The 14880-nt window shown below is 46.0% G+C and overlaps 1 protein-coding gene across 1 annotated transcript; it reads right to left on the bottom strand.

Moving 5' to 3' along the window:
* Positions 1-436: 436 nt before the first annotated feature.
* On the bottom strand, positions 437-2974 carry NPBWR2 (neuropeptides B and W receptor 2). The gene is made up of 2 exons (XM_033153747.1): positions 2601-2974; positions 437-2321 (listed from the first exon to the last, which is right to left on the bottom strand). Exon 2 carries the CDS (start codon positions 1838-1840, stop codon positions 776-778), a length of 1065 nt encoding a protein of 354 aa, XP_033009638.1. The 5' UTR covers positions 1841-2321; positions 2601-2974; the 3' UTR covers positions 437-775.
* Between the last annotated feature and the right edge of the window lie 11906 nt (positions 2975-14880).

Genomic DNA, 14880 nt, shown 5'->3' with positions numbered 1-14880 from the left:
TGCAGGGGGTTGGACTAGATGATCCTCAGAGTCCCTCCCAACTCTACAATTCTATGATTCTAAGTGTTTGATTGGACTTGCTCATCTGCTCCGTTGGTTAGAGCATGGTGGTGATGATGCCAAGGTTGCAGGTTCAATCCACATATGGAACAGCTGTGTGTTCCTGCATTGCAGGGGGTTGGACTAGATGATTCTCAGGGTCCCTCCCAAGTCTACAATTCTATGATTCTATTATCTGCTGCACAATTGTGTTTTTAATCCAGCCCTTTAAACAAAGCATTGTATTGGAATGTATATTTTAGCTACCTGTGAGCTGCCTTGCAGAGGCTGTTTCTGGGGTTACAGGAAGGGTACAAATATTTTACCAATAAATAAAAATAACCACCCAAGCCCATCCACACAGAGACCCCCAACCACTCATTTTCATGCTGTTTATTTAATTAGGGTTTCCCCCTGTTACTGTCCACCAGGGGGCAGACGCAGACTAAGGACACACAAAAGGACATTTCTACAAGTTCAAGATCTCTTTTCCTTCCCCTTTCTGACAGTATATATATATATTATAGGCATTCTAACAAAGCAAAACAGAAAAAGCAATGAAAGCACGGCAGGAGGGCCCTTACAGAGAAGACATAAGCAGCATCCAAATGAAAATGAAACACTGCTGCAAAGTTCTTCAGGGACACGTGTTGCAAAGTTTGCAGGAGCTGCTGTCAACAGCCCTGATGAATACGGAAGGGGCCTTGGTGAGGCTCCAGGAGGCACGGCTGATATTTCAAGCAGCTCTGCATTCCAGCATCTTCCTGAAACTCTTCTGAAAGCTGTCGTCTAGGAAGGCGTACAAGAACGGGTTCAGGCAAGAGTTGGCATAGCTCAGGCTGGTGATGAAGTAGGAGGCGCCAATGACCACAGGGGTCTGGGGCAAGTCAGTGGTCAAGGCCACAATGGTGGCCAGGTGAAATGGCGTCCAGCAGAAGAGACACACGGCCATGACGATGAAGACCATGATGGTGACTTTCTTCTTGGCTTTGTCCAGAGCTTTGGCGTTGGAGTTCAAGCGCATGTTCCTCAGTTTGTACAGCATCATGGTGTACAGGATGCAGATGGTGGAGACGGGGATGGCAAAGGCCAGGATGAGCGTGTAGATCCTACTGGCTTTGAACCAAAATTGTTCAGGCCGGGGGAAGTTGAGGCCGCAGCTCTTGATGCCCAGACCGTCTTCGTAGACATTGGCGAAGATGAAGAAGGGGGACACGATAAGGGTGACTAGGAACCAGATGCCAAAGCTGATGATGCGGGCAGCCCGGTAAGTGCGATGGGGCATCCGCTTGGAGCTGACGGTAGCTAGGACCACCAGGTACCTGTCTATGCTCATGACGGTGAGGAAATAGATGCTGGAGAAGATGTTGTAGTGGTCTATCGAGAGGATGACCTTGCAGAGGACCTCCCCAAAAGGCCAGTAGTGCAAGAGATGCTCAGCGATGTTGATGGGCAGGACCAGAGTGAACAGGTCGTCGGCGATGGCTAAGTTGAGGATGAACATGTTGGTCACCGTCTTCATCTTTGGGGCTTTGAGGATCACGTAGATGACGGCCGTGTTGCCCGTCAGACCCACAGCACAGATCACGGAGTAGATCACAGGGAGGACGATGTAGAAGTCCGGGGACTGTTCGTGGGAAGTGCGGTTGTAGCTCGTAACATTGCCTGTGCCGCAGAAGTCACCCGTGCCATTGCAGGTGGCGTTCAGGTCTCCATCCTCCCCGGGGTCTGCCATAGCTCCTCTCTCAGTTTCCCGGTTGTTCGTCAAGTTATATTGTAGGTAAGTGGGGACCGGAAGCATATCCCGGGGTGATGTGGCTGCTTTCAGAAGGTCCAGCCGAGGGCGATGTGTGGGCTGTGCTAAATGTCTTAGATCGCATCCCAAAGTGCAAATGCTTGTCGAAGGGCAGGACCAAATCGAAGCTAGGAAAGTAAAAGGAAAGTGACCTTCCGTGTCGAGAACAGCATCCCTTTGAGCTGTGCCTCTTCTGTATTAGTCACGATCATCTGGCTATTTAAAACCGAACTGCTCTTGCGCTAAATGAAAACTGCTGTCCGATTAACTCCTTGAGCAAGCTCTGCCCATCTAATCACCCACCGGCCCCTTTTCTGCATCAGGGATGGAAATGAAAGTAGCTGTTAACTTTAGCTACTTGCCATTAGGACACGGCAACGCTTGCTCCCCACAGATCCGCTCAGAGACAATGAAGAGAGCGATACCCCATCCATTACAGCTGTGATTTCAATTGCTCCTTGGGATGCAGCAGACGTTTCCTAATGCCCTGCAGAAAAGGGATGGGGACATTAAAGAATAATGAGTACATAAATCTCTTTAAAGCCCAAAGGCAGCTACCCCCCCCCCATGCCACCAAGTCCTGCCCCAGTCTAAGTTGCATGCACCAGCATGTCGAGTGGCGGCTTCAAAATGCAGGCATCCCCAAACGATCTTGAACATGCCCAAACCTGTGCAGCATTGGAAAGCAAACTCCCAAAATGAAAAAGAGAATCAAAGCAAAAGAGGGGAAAAAATTGTATTTAAAAAGAGGTGTCACTAGCCTTACCTTTGTGTAGATTTCATGTTACTCTTCACTCCAAGTCCAGCTCCCAGCAAGTGGCTTCAATGTGGAAGAAACAGGAGCTGAACGACGTCCCCAAAGATCGTCTTACTAGTACCCCAGCTTTGCAGAGAGCAGAGAAATAAATAGAGCCCCGCCAGATTTTAAGCTGTTGAGTTGCTGTGATTCCCCCCTCCTTTCCTTTCAGGCACTGCAGAGATCAGACAACGTCCAGGTTAGGCTCCTACTTCATCAGCTGAAACTCTCCTCTAAGCTCTGAGTGCTCCTCTCACCCAGTCGAGTCAGGATTTCTCGTGTTTAACTCTTAACATCTGCTACCCAGCTGTTTCTCACTGTTCAGACTCTCCCGTCTCAATCGGAGGCAAAGGAGGATCCCGTAGTGCGCTGGCATGATATATTCCTGCTGCACGTGTGTGTGTGTGTGTTTGTGTGTGTGTGTTTGTGTGTGTGTGTGTGTGTAACTAAACCAAACAAATTACCCTGGGTCTTACTGAGGAATGATTATTTATCTCTCTTTTAGTCTGCCTAAGTAATGATCGCCAGAGTGGGACTACAAAATGCCTACAGAATGCTGTGGTTCCTTCTTTTTTTTAAAAAAAAAGGGGGGGAGGAGAAACTGTGTGCGGCAAATTTTTGAAACAAGGGTAATTGGGGCTCACATACGTCCAAAAGCTGCATTCCCTGATAGCTGTGCCCAATTCCTGTGCCCCTTCTTAAAGTTGTGCCGAGTTGCAGGTAATGGGAGACAAAAGGAACATAGAACAACCCAGGCAGTTTTGTCTCCTATCACAGGAAACAGGATTTCTTCACAAAGCGTTACCTGCTCCCTGCTCCCATTTCTGTCACGGAGCATAGGAAGTCGCCTTGTACCAAATTAGACCACCAGCCCACCTAGTTCAGCACTGGCAGAAGCTCTCTGGGGCTTCAGGCAGCCCTGTCTGAAGATGTCAGGTGTTGAACATGAGGTCCACCTGCAGCTCAGATGCTCTACCTCTGAGCTACGTCCCTTCCCATCGTATGTTGAGCAGATCCAGCTCTCTGTGCCTGGAGACAGAACTGCATACCCTGCAACCTGCAAGAACTCAGTAAAACCAGGACATCCCTTGTAGGACGCCATGATCTCTCGTGATTCCGCACTGAAATTTCCCCCTGAAAAAAGTGCTTTTTGGGGCCGTGAGATTGTGAATTTGTGGTTCTCATCAGCTGTACGCCATAATCATCACAATTATAACAAATAATGGCTTGAAATATCTCACTTTGCATGTCATGAGTCTATCTCATATATTAGTTTCGCCTTTTAAGTTGAATTACTGAAAGAAATGAACCTTTCCACGATATTCTAATTTTTCGAGTTTCACCTGTACATTAGCAATAGCAGCACATACATTCATGCAGTTACACACACTGAGCTACTGAGCCTGCAACAAATGAGTGATTTGTGTAGGCTGTGTAGGCCTCACTGCTTCTGCTAGGAAGGCACAGCTGCAGTATTAAAGGAACCTCAAAATAGTGCTGCCACCCCAAGGCTAGATTAAAGTTCGGCCAACAGGGCTGCACACGCCCAAAATGAAGCCTCCTTCAGGAGGAATACTATAAATGAAAGTGATTCCAGCCAAGCTGAAACAGCCCTGACTCACCCCACAATTATAAAACAGGCAAAATGGAGGAAACCTTTTTGTGAAAGAAAGCCCCAAACGGGGGCTCTCCCTATCGGGAAAGGCAAGCCAAGACGGATTACGCACGGGCAGTGCTCACAGGTACAGGGTACAGGGAGAATCTTCCCAAAGGGCAGGGGTAAGGGGTAGGGTGGGAAATCAAACAGGAAAAGGGGGAATTAAATTAATCAAGGGATTGGAGAGGATTAGAAAGAAGAGGGAAATAAAGAAATTTAACCAGACAATGAGAAGATGGCTCCACTGTCCTGCAGACGGTCCGAGTGCCCCGGGTGATCCGATGCACGCAGCAAAGAGGTATATCACGCTGCGAGCCAAGCAATATATAGTCGCTGGGCTGTCCATCAACAATTGCAACATAGAAACCCCCCCAATGACACACAGAGCCCAATCACAGCAGTGGCCATCTATACAATCCCGTCCAGCAACAGAGGGGTGACTAGCTGGCCCCCACCGCAACACGTGCTCTCCATGAAGGAGAACCCACTTTATCAGCGATTTGGGGGAAGGGGGAAACCAAAGCTTGTTTTCTGGTATGTCTAAGAACTGCCATCATCTTGTTTTGCAGTATCCCCATGAAGAATGATCGCAGTAGCCCGCTTTCAGTCTTCTGTAGCCTTTGAATAATGCATTTGTCTGTGGACACTCAATGTGCTCTCCTTTCCTGGATCAAGAGCTTCACGGGCCTTAACAGCCTGTCCGCCTCTGTCTCTAATGAGGACATCTTGGTGCATGGCATTGCTTGGGAGAATAAGCTGTTATTCCCTGGTGCTCACCCTGTTCCAGGAGTCATATATGAGATTTCATTTGCTGGAGGAGTCATGAAGGTTGCCATAATCAACTTAAGCCCTGGGCATAAGGAACGAGCTTTCCATCGCATCTGTTTTGTGGGCAACTTTAGAGCTGATGTTCTAGCCTGCTGCTGTTTTAATTACCCTTTTTGTATGGCCAGAACAGCTTGTTACAGTTTAAACTGCTGGATGCAGAAGCTGCAACTGGGGGGGGGGGGCGGAGGAGAAATGTGATTCAAATCACATTCAGAGGTGAACTTACCTGATTGGGATTTTCCAAAACACAGCTCTCTTTCAAAATTCACACTTCTCCAAATTTCGCAATGCAGTTCTCCAAGTAAAATGCATGTGCTAGGGTAAAGTGTGCACAAAGTAGTGAAAACAGCTTACAAAAATGCAATATATTAGGGCAAATAGCTTGCACAAATGTGTGTGTTGGTCAGAACTGCATGCAAAAATGTGTTAATAGGAGAAAGTCACGCTAAAATGCTGGTGAGGATTTTTTTAGAAAAATAAAAATAAAAAATAAAAATCATGAATGGCTGAAGAGATGTAGAGAACTGCATTTAAGTCTGGGAAAATGAGAAAATCAGAGAACCAAAATTGACAGACTTGGCCGTTCCTAGTCCCAACTCACAACAACACCACTGATGTATCTGACCAACCTTCAGCTTCCAGCATTTGCTCATTGCAGCAAGCAATCTGACGAAAAGTTTGCTGGGTGGACCGAAAACTTTGCTTTGGATACAGTTGGTGTTTGCATAAAAGACCAGCTAGAATAATATTGCAAATGAAGACGGTGAATCTTGAATGGATTTCTATGAGGAGTGGTCAACTCAGAAAGAAAGAAATGAAATCCTATTTGAGGAACAGAGCCCATGAAAAGAGCAGGAAGGTTGAGCTGAGCCTTGTGAAAAGCATAAAAGGGCTCATAGATTTCCTCCAAGTGGAGAGAGACATCTTAACAGAGATCAGAATGGAGATTCAACAAGGGGTGTGATAAGATAGAGCTGCAGCCTTCCAAACTATTGTGAGACTCAGCCTTTACTGAGAGGGATCTGAAGGGCTTCTCCATGGTTGCTCCCCCATTTATGAAACACCCTTCTCAGGGATGACTACCTGGCACCAACTTCATGCATTTGGTCAGCACCAGTGATACAATATTGTAAAGCATTAGTATTAGTATTATTTAATAATAATATGCCACCCATCTGATTGGGTTGCCCCAACAAAATATTAAAAACACAGCAAAACGTCAACCATTAAAAACTTCTTGACAACTGGTGGGAGGGCGTTCCACAGGGAGAGCGCCACTACCAAGAAGGCCCTCTGCCTAGTTCCCTGTAGCTTCACGTCTCACAGTGAGGGAACCGCCAGAAGGCCCTTGGCGCTGGATCACATTGTCCAGACTGAGTTATGGGGGTGGAGATGCTCCTTCCAGTATACAGGGCCAAGGCCCTTTAGGTCCTTTAAAGGCCAGCACCAAAAATTTGAATTGTGCTCGGAAATGTACTTGGAGCCAGTGTGGATCCTTTAGGACCGGTGTTATATGGTCCCAGCAGTTGCTCCCAGTCACCAGTCTAGTTTTCCCCAGTATAGTGAAATCAATGTCGATGGCTTGTATCCAACTAAAAGTAGACCCTATGAAATTGATGGAGCTAACATAGTCATGCCCATTCATTTCAGTTGTTCTGCTGTGCATAGGATCAACATTGGATACCACCCAATGTGGTTTTATTGCATTTTTAACTTTGCATATCATTTGGGGGCTTTTTTAAAAAAATATACTGGGAAACAGTGTATAGATTTAATAAATCTAAACCTAAGCTAAGCTTACTTCCATTTGGTAAGGCTTTGTGAGCCCTGGCAAAGTTTGTCAAGCCTTGCTGAATCTGTGGCCCTCCGGATATCTCAGGACTCCAACTCCCATCAAGGACTCCATCTCTCCTCTAGTCCAGAAGTATAGGAAGAGCAGTGGAACTGGTCAGGGGCAATGGGAGTTTTAGTCTGACAGCATACGGAGGTCCTCAGGTTCCCCCCCCCATCTTCAGGCCAGTTGCTCAACCTCTCTGGATGAGCAGCCACATGTGATTCCAGCAGACCTCAAGAGATGTCAATATGCAAAGCCTTAAGATTACCTTATTCTCATCACCTCCCATGTTCATTCAATGGCCGGCAGGCAGCGAGGCATTAAGAAATCAATGGTCTTACTCATTTCTGATGTCTCTGTACCACTGGGCTCGAAAACAAATCCCAACATCTCTTGCAGACACCCTGCAAGTTTGGAGCGAAGTCTTGCAATTTACATCATCAGCCAATGGCTCATTAAATCACCCCCTGCCACCTGCCTTCACTCCTCTCTCTCGCTATTACGCATGTCTCCTCATGCAAACCTATCCCTCCACGCTTCTCCACTATTTCTGTCTAAGATGCAAAGTGGATGTGATTACATGGGTGAGATGAGAGGGGTTCTTTTTAAAGGGCATCTGAGCAATGTTCTGGGTCAATCTGGGGGATCAGATAGCCCTTTCCTTCAAAATTGTTTCAGCTTTTAAACACCTGCTGGAAACTTTTCTGTTCTGTGGGAATATGTTTTTAAGGTGCTCCTGCACCTGTTTGTTTATGTTTCCTTCCACGCTAGGAAGGAAGGGCAAAGGATCCAGCAGAGGGTTTGCTGCATGGATCTGTTAGGTCGTGGGTGGACACAGCAGACGACACAGTGATTTCCAAACAGCTCTTGTTTATTCTCAGGCTGGAACAGAACAGAGCTGAAGGCCTCAGCAGCCTGCTTATATAGAACTCAGCTACAAAGCAACAGTAACAACTTTCCGCAGTTAACCAATCCCTGAACGTCAGTTTACAATCCTTCATTTGCATATGCGGACCTGAGTGAAAACTGCAGCAGAATGAACTATATACACACACCCCTAGTGGCCTAGGGTGAGAACTTCAATACATAACAGGACCCCTCCGCGTTTGGGCAAAGCGCGCCAATTTAGCCAATGTAACGGTCAGTTGATAGTTTCCCGCCCAGAAACTAGCTTAGAGACAAGGTTGTGATTGGTTCTTGTAAATGTTGTGACGATGTTTGATTTCTTAATAAATAGCCTCCGCTCTCTGTAGCGTGTGTGGAGAACGCGCAAGACAAGCCAGAGAGAACATCAGTGTGAGACAAGCCAGAGAGAAACCGAAAGTAAAACCAGCCGCACAGAGCAGTTGAGAGCTTCTTCACCATTGACTGCAGTCTCTTAGTTTTTATTTCTTTTATTTAAAAAGCTTTTATTTGGCCTTCTAAGTTTTGGCCGCTACCTAGCTTAGCCTATCTTTCTCTCCGGAGACCTCCGGAATCTCCGGAACCTTCAGATACCTGCAGAGAATCTTCGGAAACCTTCAGTAACCTTCAGAACTCACGACAACTACCTTCAGATCATAGCCAGCGGACCCTTTCACGACGCAGTGGGAGCAGGAACTCCGGGATTACTGGTCGTCCCATCTGCTGGCTATCCCCACACTGTTCCATCAAGCTTGCACAGGCAATGAAGACTACATGTTCCCATAATGCTTAGCTAATTTCCGGTTTTAACTTTCCGTATGGTTTTTATTGTATGGTTTTTTTGAAGAAATGTTGTAAATATGCAGCTGTCCCATGCAGGGATCAAACCTACAACCTTGGCGTTATCAGCACCACGCTCTAACCAACCGAGCTATCCAGGAAATGAACTTGCTGGAAGTTCAATTTGACTAATCTTAGTTCAGCAGAACCCCCTGAAATGTAGTGAGGCTGGATCCCGTGCCAACCCCAGCAGCCACCCAATGATGGCAACAGGCCCCCATCAAGACCTCTTCGCTGTGAAAGCCTGTGACCTGGCTCCCCCTCTTTCTGTCCTGGTTGGCAGGAGCTTCGGGGCCATGAATGTGTTGCTGACTGCACTGCTTCATCCAGTCTTGCCATCCAGGGGTTAGGATTGCCCACTAAATCCAGGAAACAAGCTACAGATATGGAGTACCCCACTTGGGCAATTTCAGGAGAGGTTTTAAAAGATACCTTGATAGGTTTTGCTACATTTCACAAGTGGGCAGGGCTTGCACCTTTATAGGTTGCCGCCACAGATTTAACTTGCTGTGTTAGCAACAGATACCAGAAGGAATTTCCAAGAGAACCTGCAAAGCATGAGCAAAGATTAGCAACGCCCAGTGCTTTGCATTGCATGTTATTGGGGCTCAGCTGCAGCCCAAGTGGGGGAGATCCAGCAGTTCCTGATGACATCTTGGCTTTAAAAGTTTGTAGCAGTTTGTGTGTTGTGGTTCAGAGAAGAAAAGTGCACGTTTCAGTCCGAGTCTTCGTGAGGAGGCTGGGATTCCACACATCCCCCTTTCCTCTTGACGGCAGAGCTGCTTAAAAAAAAGAAAAAAAGAAAAGGTTGATTGGGCCAATTGCCAGAGAGTAAAAACCCCAGAGTGGAGAAAATGTTCCAAGTGATGGCCCTGAAGCAGAAATCTATACTTGTCTTTTGCTGATAAGACACAAACACCCTTTGGGTAATTAAGAAGTGAGAGAATCTTGACTTAATGGGCCTTAGGCAGTGTCAAGGAACCAAGTTAATTTGAGAGCAAGGAGGCAATCAATAGACTCTTCTCTCTCTCTCTCTCTCTCTCTCTCTCTCTCTCTCTCTCTCTCTCTCTCTCTCTCTCCACTGCTGAGCAACTGAATCCCCAAATTAGTTGTAATCACAGCAAAGAGCTGGATAATTTAGAAGTCTGCCTGGGGTCTTCCACTACCAGACGCCACTCCCATGGGGTGAGATCAGGGGCCAATTTATATTAAAGCTGAGCGGATTATTCCCTTTTTTGCAAGACCACTTGTCCACAATGAAGGAAGAGGTTCATTTGGCGATCACTCGTAGCCAAGTAGGATTGTCTTCCATAAACACAATTTTGAAAGTGAGTCTGTAAGTGACTGTGGAGGCCAATTCTGGATCCACACGTCCTTCCACAGTGGGGACATAGGTTTCTGGGTGGGGGTTGATCACGGTGAGGGTGTGCCAAGCGTGCCTTCTGTGACGGATTGGCCCTAGGGTGGAGGAGGTATTACATCCCAGTGCAGAAGGAGTTAATCCACCTTCATCTTGACGGACAGTTCATCCTTTGGGGGCGGAACGATCCCCGGTTTAAAAGGAGGGAACGGTCGTTTTGGCAGTTGAGAAGAGGGAGGGTGTGTGTGGAGACAGGGAAGAAGAGGGGTGTGGGGCCAGGATAGTGGTGGTTAGGCTAGGATAGGATGAAGATTAGTAGGTTATACTGAAAGAGTTTATAAGTTAGATGTAACTAAGCTGATGAACTATTGAAGTACTTGAAACACGATGTTCTGAAATAACTAAAGACTTGTTTTTGTTGAGTCAAGAGAAAAGAGGCATTTATTTGGTCCAGCAATATATGGATGCTCATGAGGAGGTAAACTCAGGGAAAAGACAAAATTGACCTGCAGGGTGATAGTTTGTGTCTTGGAGTTTCACTCAGGAGGGGCAAAAGGGCAGAAACCTTGGTAAGGCTACACAGTTACTAAAAGGGTTTAGCTAACTGACGCAGTGGAGGGGGGGATCTAATGAGAAAGTGACCCGGAACTGATAGAGCTGAGACGTATTCTCAACCCAGGAGCCCAGAGCAAAATATATATATAACAGGCCACGATAGCTGGACAAGAGGACCCCGTTACTAAGTTATTCCCTAGTTATAATAAAAGGGGATTATCCACACAGATGGACCTCAAGGATCGAGGTGGGGAGGATAGAAAAAGTGACCTGGAACTCCTCAGAAATAATACACTTAGTAACAGAGGGGAAGTTGGCGGGGAGGTTCGTCGCACCTTCCTCTTAGCACGTTATAGTCAGTCAGACCATTGGGTCCATCTAACTTAGTATTGTCTACACTCAATGGCAATGGCTTTCCGGGGCTCCAGGAACAGTTCCCTTCCAGCCCTATTTGGAGATATCAGGGATTGAAGCTGGGATCTTCTGCATGCCAAGCAGATGCTCTGTCACAAAGCTGCAACCCTTACCTAAGCATAGGAAACTGCCTAGACTGTTAGACCCTGACATCTAGACCCTGACATTTAGAAAAGACTGGGTTGTACTCTTAGATGCAGCCACTCTACTGTTGTTTTAGCTTTCGTTGTTGTTGTTGTTCAGTTGTTCAGTCGTGTCCGACTCTTCGTGACCCCATGGACCAGAGCATGTCAGGCACTCCTGTCTTCCACTGCTTCCCGCAGTTTGGTCAGATTCATGTTGGTCGCTTCGAGAACACTGTCCAACCATCTCATCCTCTGTAGTCCCCTTCTCCTTGTGCCCTCCATCTTTCCCAACATCAGGGTCTTTTCTAGGGAGTCTTCTCTTCTCATGAGGTGGCCAAAGTACTGGAGCCTCAACTTCAGGATCTGCCCTTCCAGTGAGCACTCAGGGCTGATTTCTTTAAGAATGGATAAGTTTGATCTTCTTCCAGTCCATGGGACTCTCAAGAGTCTCCTCCAGCACCATAATTCAAAAGCATCAATTCTTCGGCGATCAGCCTTCTTTATGGTCCAGCTCTCACTTCTGTACATTACTACTGGGAAAACCATAGCTTTAACTATACGGACCTTTAGCTTTCGTAACTGAGTTAAAGTTACTTCTTATTTGCCAATTACTTGGATTGGTTGATGGGGTGTCCTTCTGGGTTTTATGGCTGGACTTTTATTGTTGTGCTACTGCTTGACTCATTTTATTGAACTGCTGTCATTCTGTCTTTCTTACAGTGCATGTCCCCTAGAGCACTTAATTTTTTTTTAGATAACTCTTACTTGACAAGTAGTTTGGGTAAATGCAGAAGCTGGTGAAGTTCCTTAATATATTGAAGTGGAGGGCAGCCCCTTCTGAACTGGGGTGGAGAGGTTTCATTTACCTTTATTTTTCATAAAATTATGAAGCTGTAGGGTTGGAAAGAGTCTGAAGGGTCATCTAGTCCAACCCCCTAAAATGCGGGAATCCCATCTAAAGAATCCCTCATAGATGGCCAGTCAACCTCTGTTTAAAAACCTCCAATGAAGGAGACGCCACCACCTTCCAAGGGAGTCCGTTCCACAGCCAAACAGCTCTTACTTCCAGAAAGTTCTTCCTAATGTTTAGTTGGAATCTCCTTCCTTGCAACTTGAATTCATTGGTTTGTATTCTACCCTTTGGAGCAGCAGGAAAAAAGCTTGCTCCATCTTCTATGTGATAGCTCTTCGGATATTGGAAGATAGCTATCATGTCACCTCTCCATCTTATCTTCTCCAGACTAAACCTACACAACTCCTTCCACCGTTCCTCATAAGGCTTGTTTTCCAGCCCCTTGATCATCTCCTCTGCACATGTTCCAGCTTGTCAATATCTGTCTTAAACTGTGGTACTTAGAACTGGACACAGTATTCCAGATGACCAAGGCAGAAAAGAATGGAACTATTACATCTCATTTCTGTTGATGCAGCCTAAAATTGCATTGCCTTTTTTATGCTTCTGCATCACACTATTGAGTCATGTTAAGCTTGTGGTCTACTGAGACCCCTAGATGCTTTTTCACATGTACTGCTGGAAAGCCAGGTGTCCCCCATCCTATATTTGTACATTTGATTATTCCTGTGGAACTGTACATTTGTCACTAGTGAAATTCACTTGGTTAGCTTGGGCCCAGTTCTCCAATCTGTTAAGGTCCTTCACTTCTGTTAAGTGAATCCTGTTTCTTTTCTTCTGAGGTATCCAAGTTTAGTGCCGTCTGCAAATATGATGTGCATAACCTCAATTCTGTCACCTAACTCATTTATAAAGATGTTGAGCAAAACCAGGCCCTGCGGTATCCCACTTGTCACTTCATTCCAGGAGGAAAAGGGCTGGGCACCCCTGAGATCATTGGATGAGAGATGCTTTAAATGTAGCTGTTTGCATACTGAGTCCCCCCCCCCCCCGTTTCAAGCTCTTAACTGCTTTTAGACTGCTTTTTAAACATTATTATTATGGATGTGTTTGCTGCCCTGAGCAACTTCAGGAGGAAAAGAAGGATGCAAATTGAATAAATAACCACAAACAACAGCAACAATTTAGCACAACTGGCCAGCTGGTCTATTGAAGAAGAAATATAAGGTTTTCGATGCTATATAAAACTATTTTCTAAGTTGCTGCTACAGGATTTTATCCAACTAGGCTTTTTACCCATTGAAATAAATGGGCCTGAGTCGTGCCCATTGATTTCAGTTCGTTTTACTCTCAGTAGAACTAATTCTGTGTTCCCAAAGTGTTTGTCTGGGGGGTGTCATAAGATGAGAGATCTTTGTTGTTATTCAGTCATTCAGTCGTGTCCGACTCTTTGTGACCCCATGGACCAGAGCACACCAGGCACGCCTATCCTTCACTGCCTCTCGCAGTTTGGCCAAACTCATGTTAGCAGCTTCGAGAACACTGTCCAACCATCTCATCCTCTGTCGTCCCCTTCTCCTTGTGCCCTCCATCTTTCCTAACATCAGGGTCTTTTCCAGGGAGTCTTCTCTTCTCATGAGGTGGCCAAAGTACTGGAGCCTCAACTTCAGGATCTGTCCCTCTAGTGAGCACTCAGGGCTGATTTCTTTGAGAATGGATAGGTTTGATCTTCTTGCAGTCCATGGGACTCTCAAGAGTCTTCTCCAGCACCATAATTCAAAAGCATCAATTCTTCGGCGATCAGCCTTCTTTATGGTCCAGCTCTCACTTCCGTACATTACTACTGGGAAAACCATAGCTTTAACTATACGGACCTTTGTCGGCAAGGTGATGTCTTTGCTTTTTAAGATGCTGTCTAGGTTTGTCATTGCTTTTCTCCCAAGAAGCAGGCGTCTACTAATTTCGTGACTGCTGTCACCATCTGCAGTGATCATGGAGCCCAAGAAAGTGAAATCTCTCACTGCCTCCTAAAGAGAGATCTTTAGCATCATTTAAAAATGGTTGAGGAATGGGACATGTTAGGAAGATGGGGGGGGGGAGAGAGAGAGAGAGAGAGAGAGAGAGAGAGAGACTAAATTGAAAATAAAAAAGTGCCACAAATGAAACATTTTGATTGGAAGGATCAAGATATGCCAAGGATTTGAAACCAAACATTAGCAAAGCACTTCCCCTTTTTGACTACCAATTTCCAGAGTGGAGAGCACTCATTTAACTCAGTTGTCCACAGCTTATTGGACGTAAATTGGTTGTTTCTTCCTTCAAAACCCATTGAAAAGGAATCCTAGCATATAGACAGAATGTCACTTAGGAAATTCAGAGGGTGTTAAAACAGAAATAACCGGGCACGGCTGAAAAGAAAATGTAGGCTGTTTGCGGCATCTCTTTGTCTGTGGAAAGGCACTGTACCAAACTTGTCATTTTCAGACTAAGCCAGACAAAATATTGTGGTGGATACCATACGGCAGGGCTGGGGAAACTGCTGCCCTCAAAAAAAGTTGTTGTCGGACTGCAACAGTCTTTCATCCCTGATCATTGGTCATGCTGACTGGGGATGATGGGAGCTAAAAACATAAGAAGTTGGGTGGAAACTCTAAGTTATAACTCTAAAATAATCAGTGGAAATAAACAGTGACTAGTGGGGTGCCACAGGGTTCTGTCTTGGGCCCAGTCTTATTCAACATCTTCATCAGTGACTTGGATGATGGGCTTGAGGGCATCCTGATCAAGTTTGCAGATGACACCAAATTGGGAGGGGTGGCTAATACCCCAGAGGACAGGATCACACTTCAAAATGACCTTAACAGATTAGAGAACTGGGCCA

The sequence above is a fragment of the Lacerta agilis genome, chromosome 6 (assembly GCF_009819535.1).
Source record: "Lacerta agilis isolate rLacAgi1 chromosome 6, rLacAgi1.pri, whole genome shotgun sequence".
NCBI lineage: Eukaryota > Metazoa > Chordata > Lepidosauria > Squamata > Lacertidae > Lacerta > Lacerta agilis.
The sequence above is the reverse complement of the archived record's forward strand: the minus strand, read 5'-3'. Positions and strand labels throughout refer to the sequence as shown.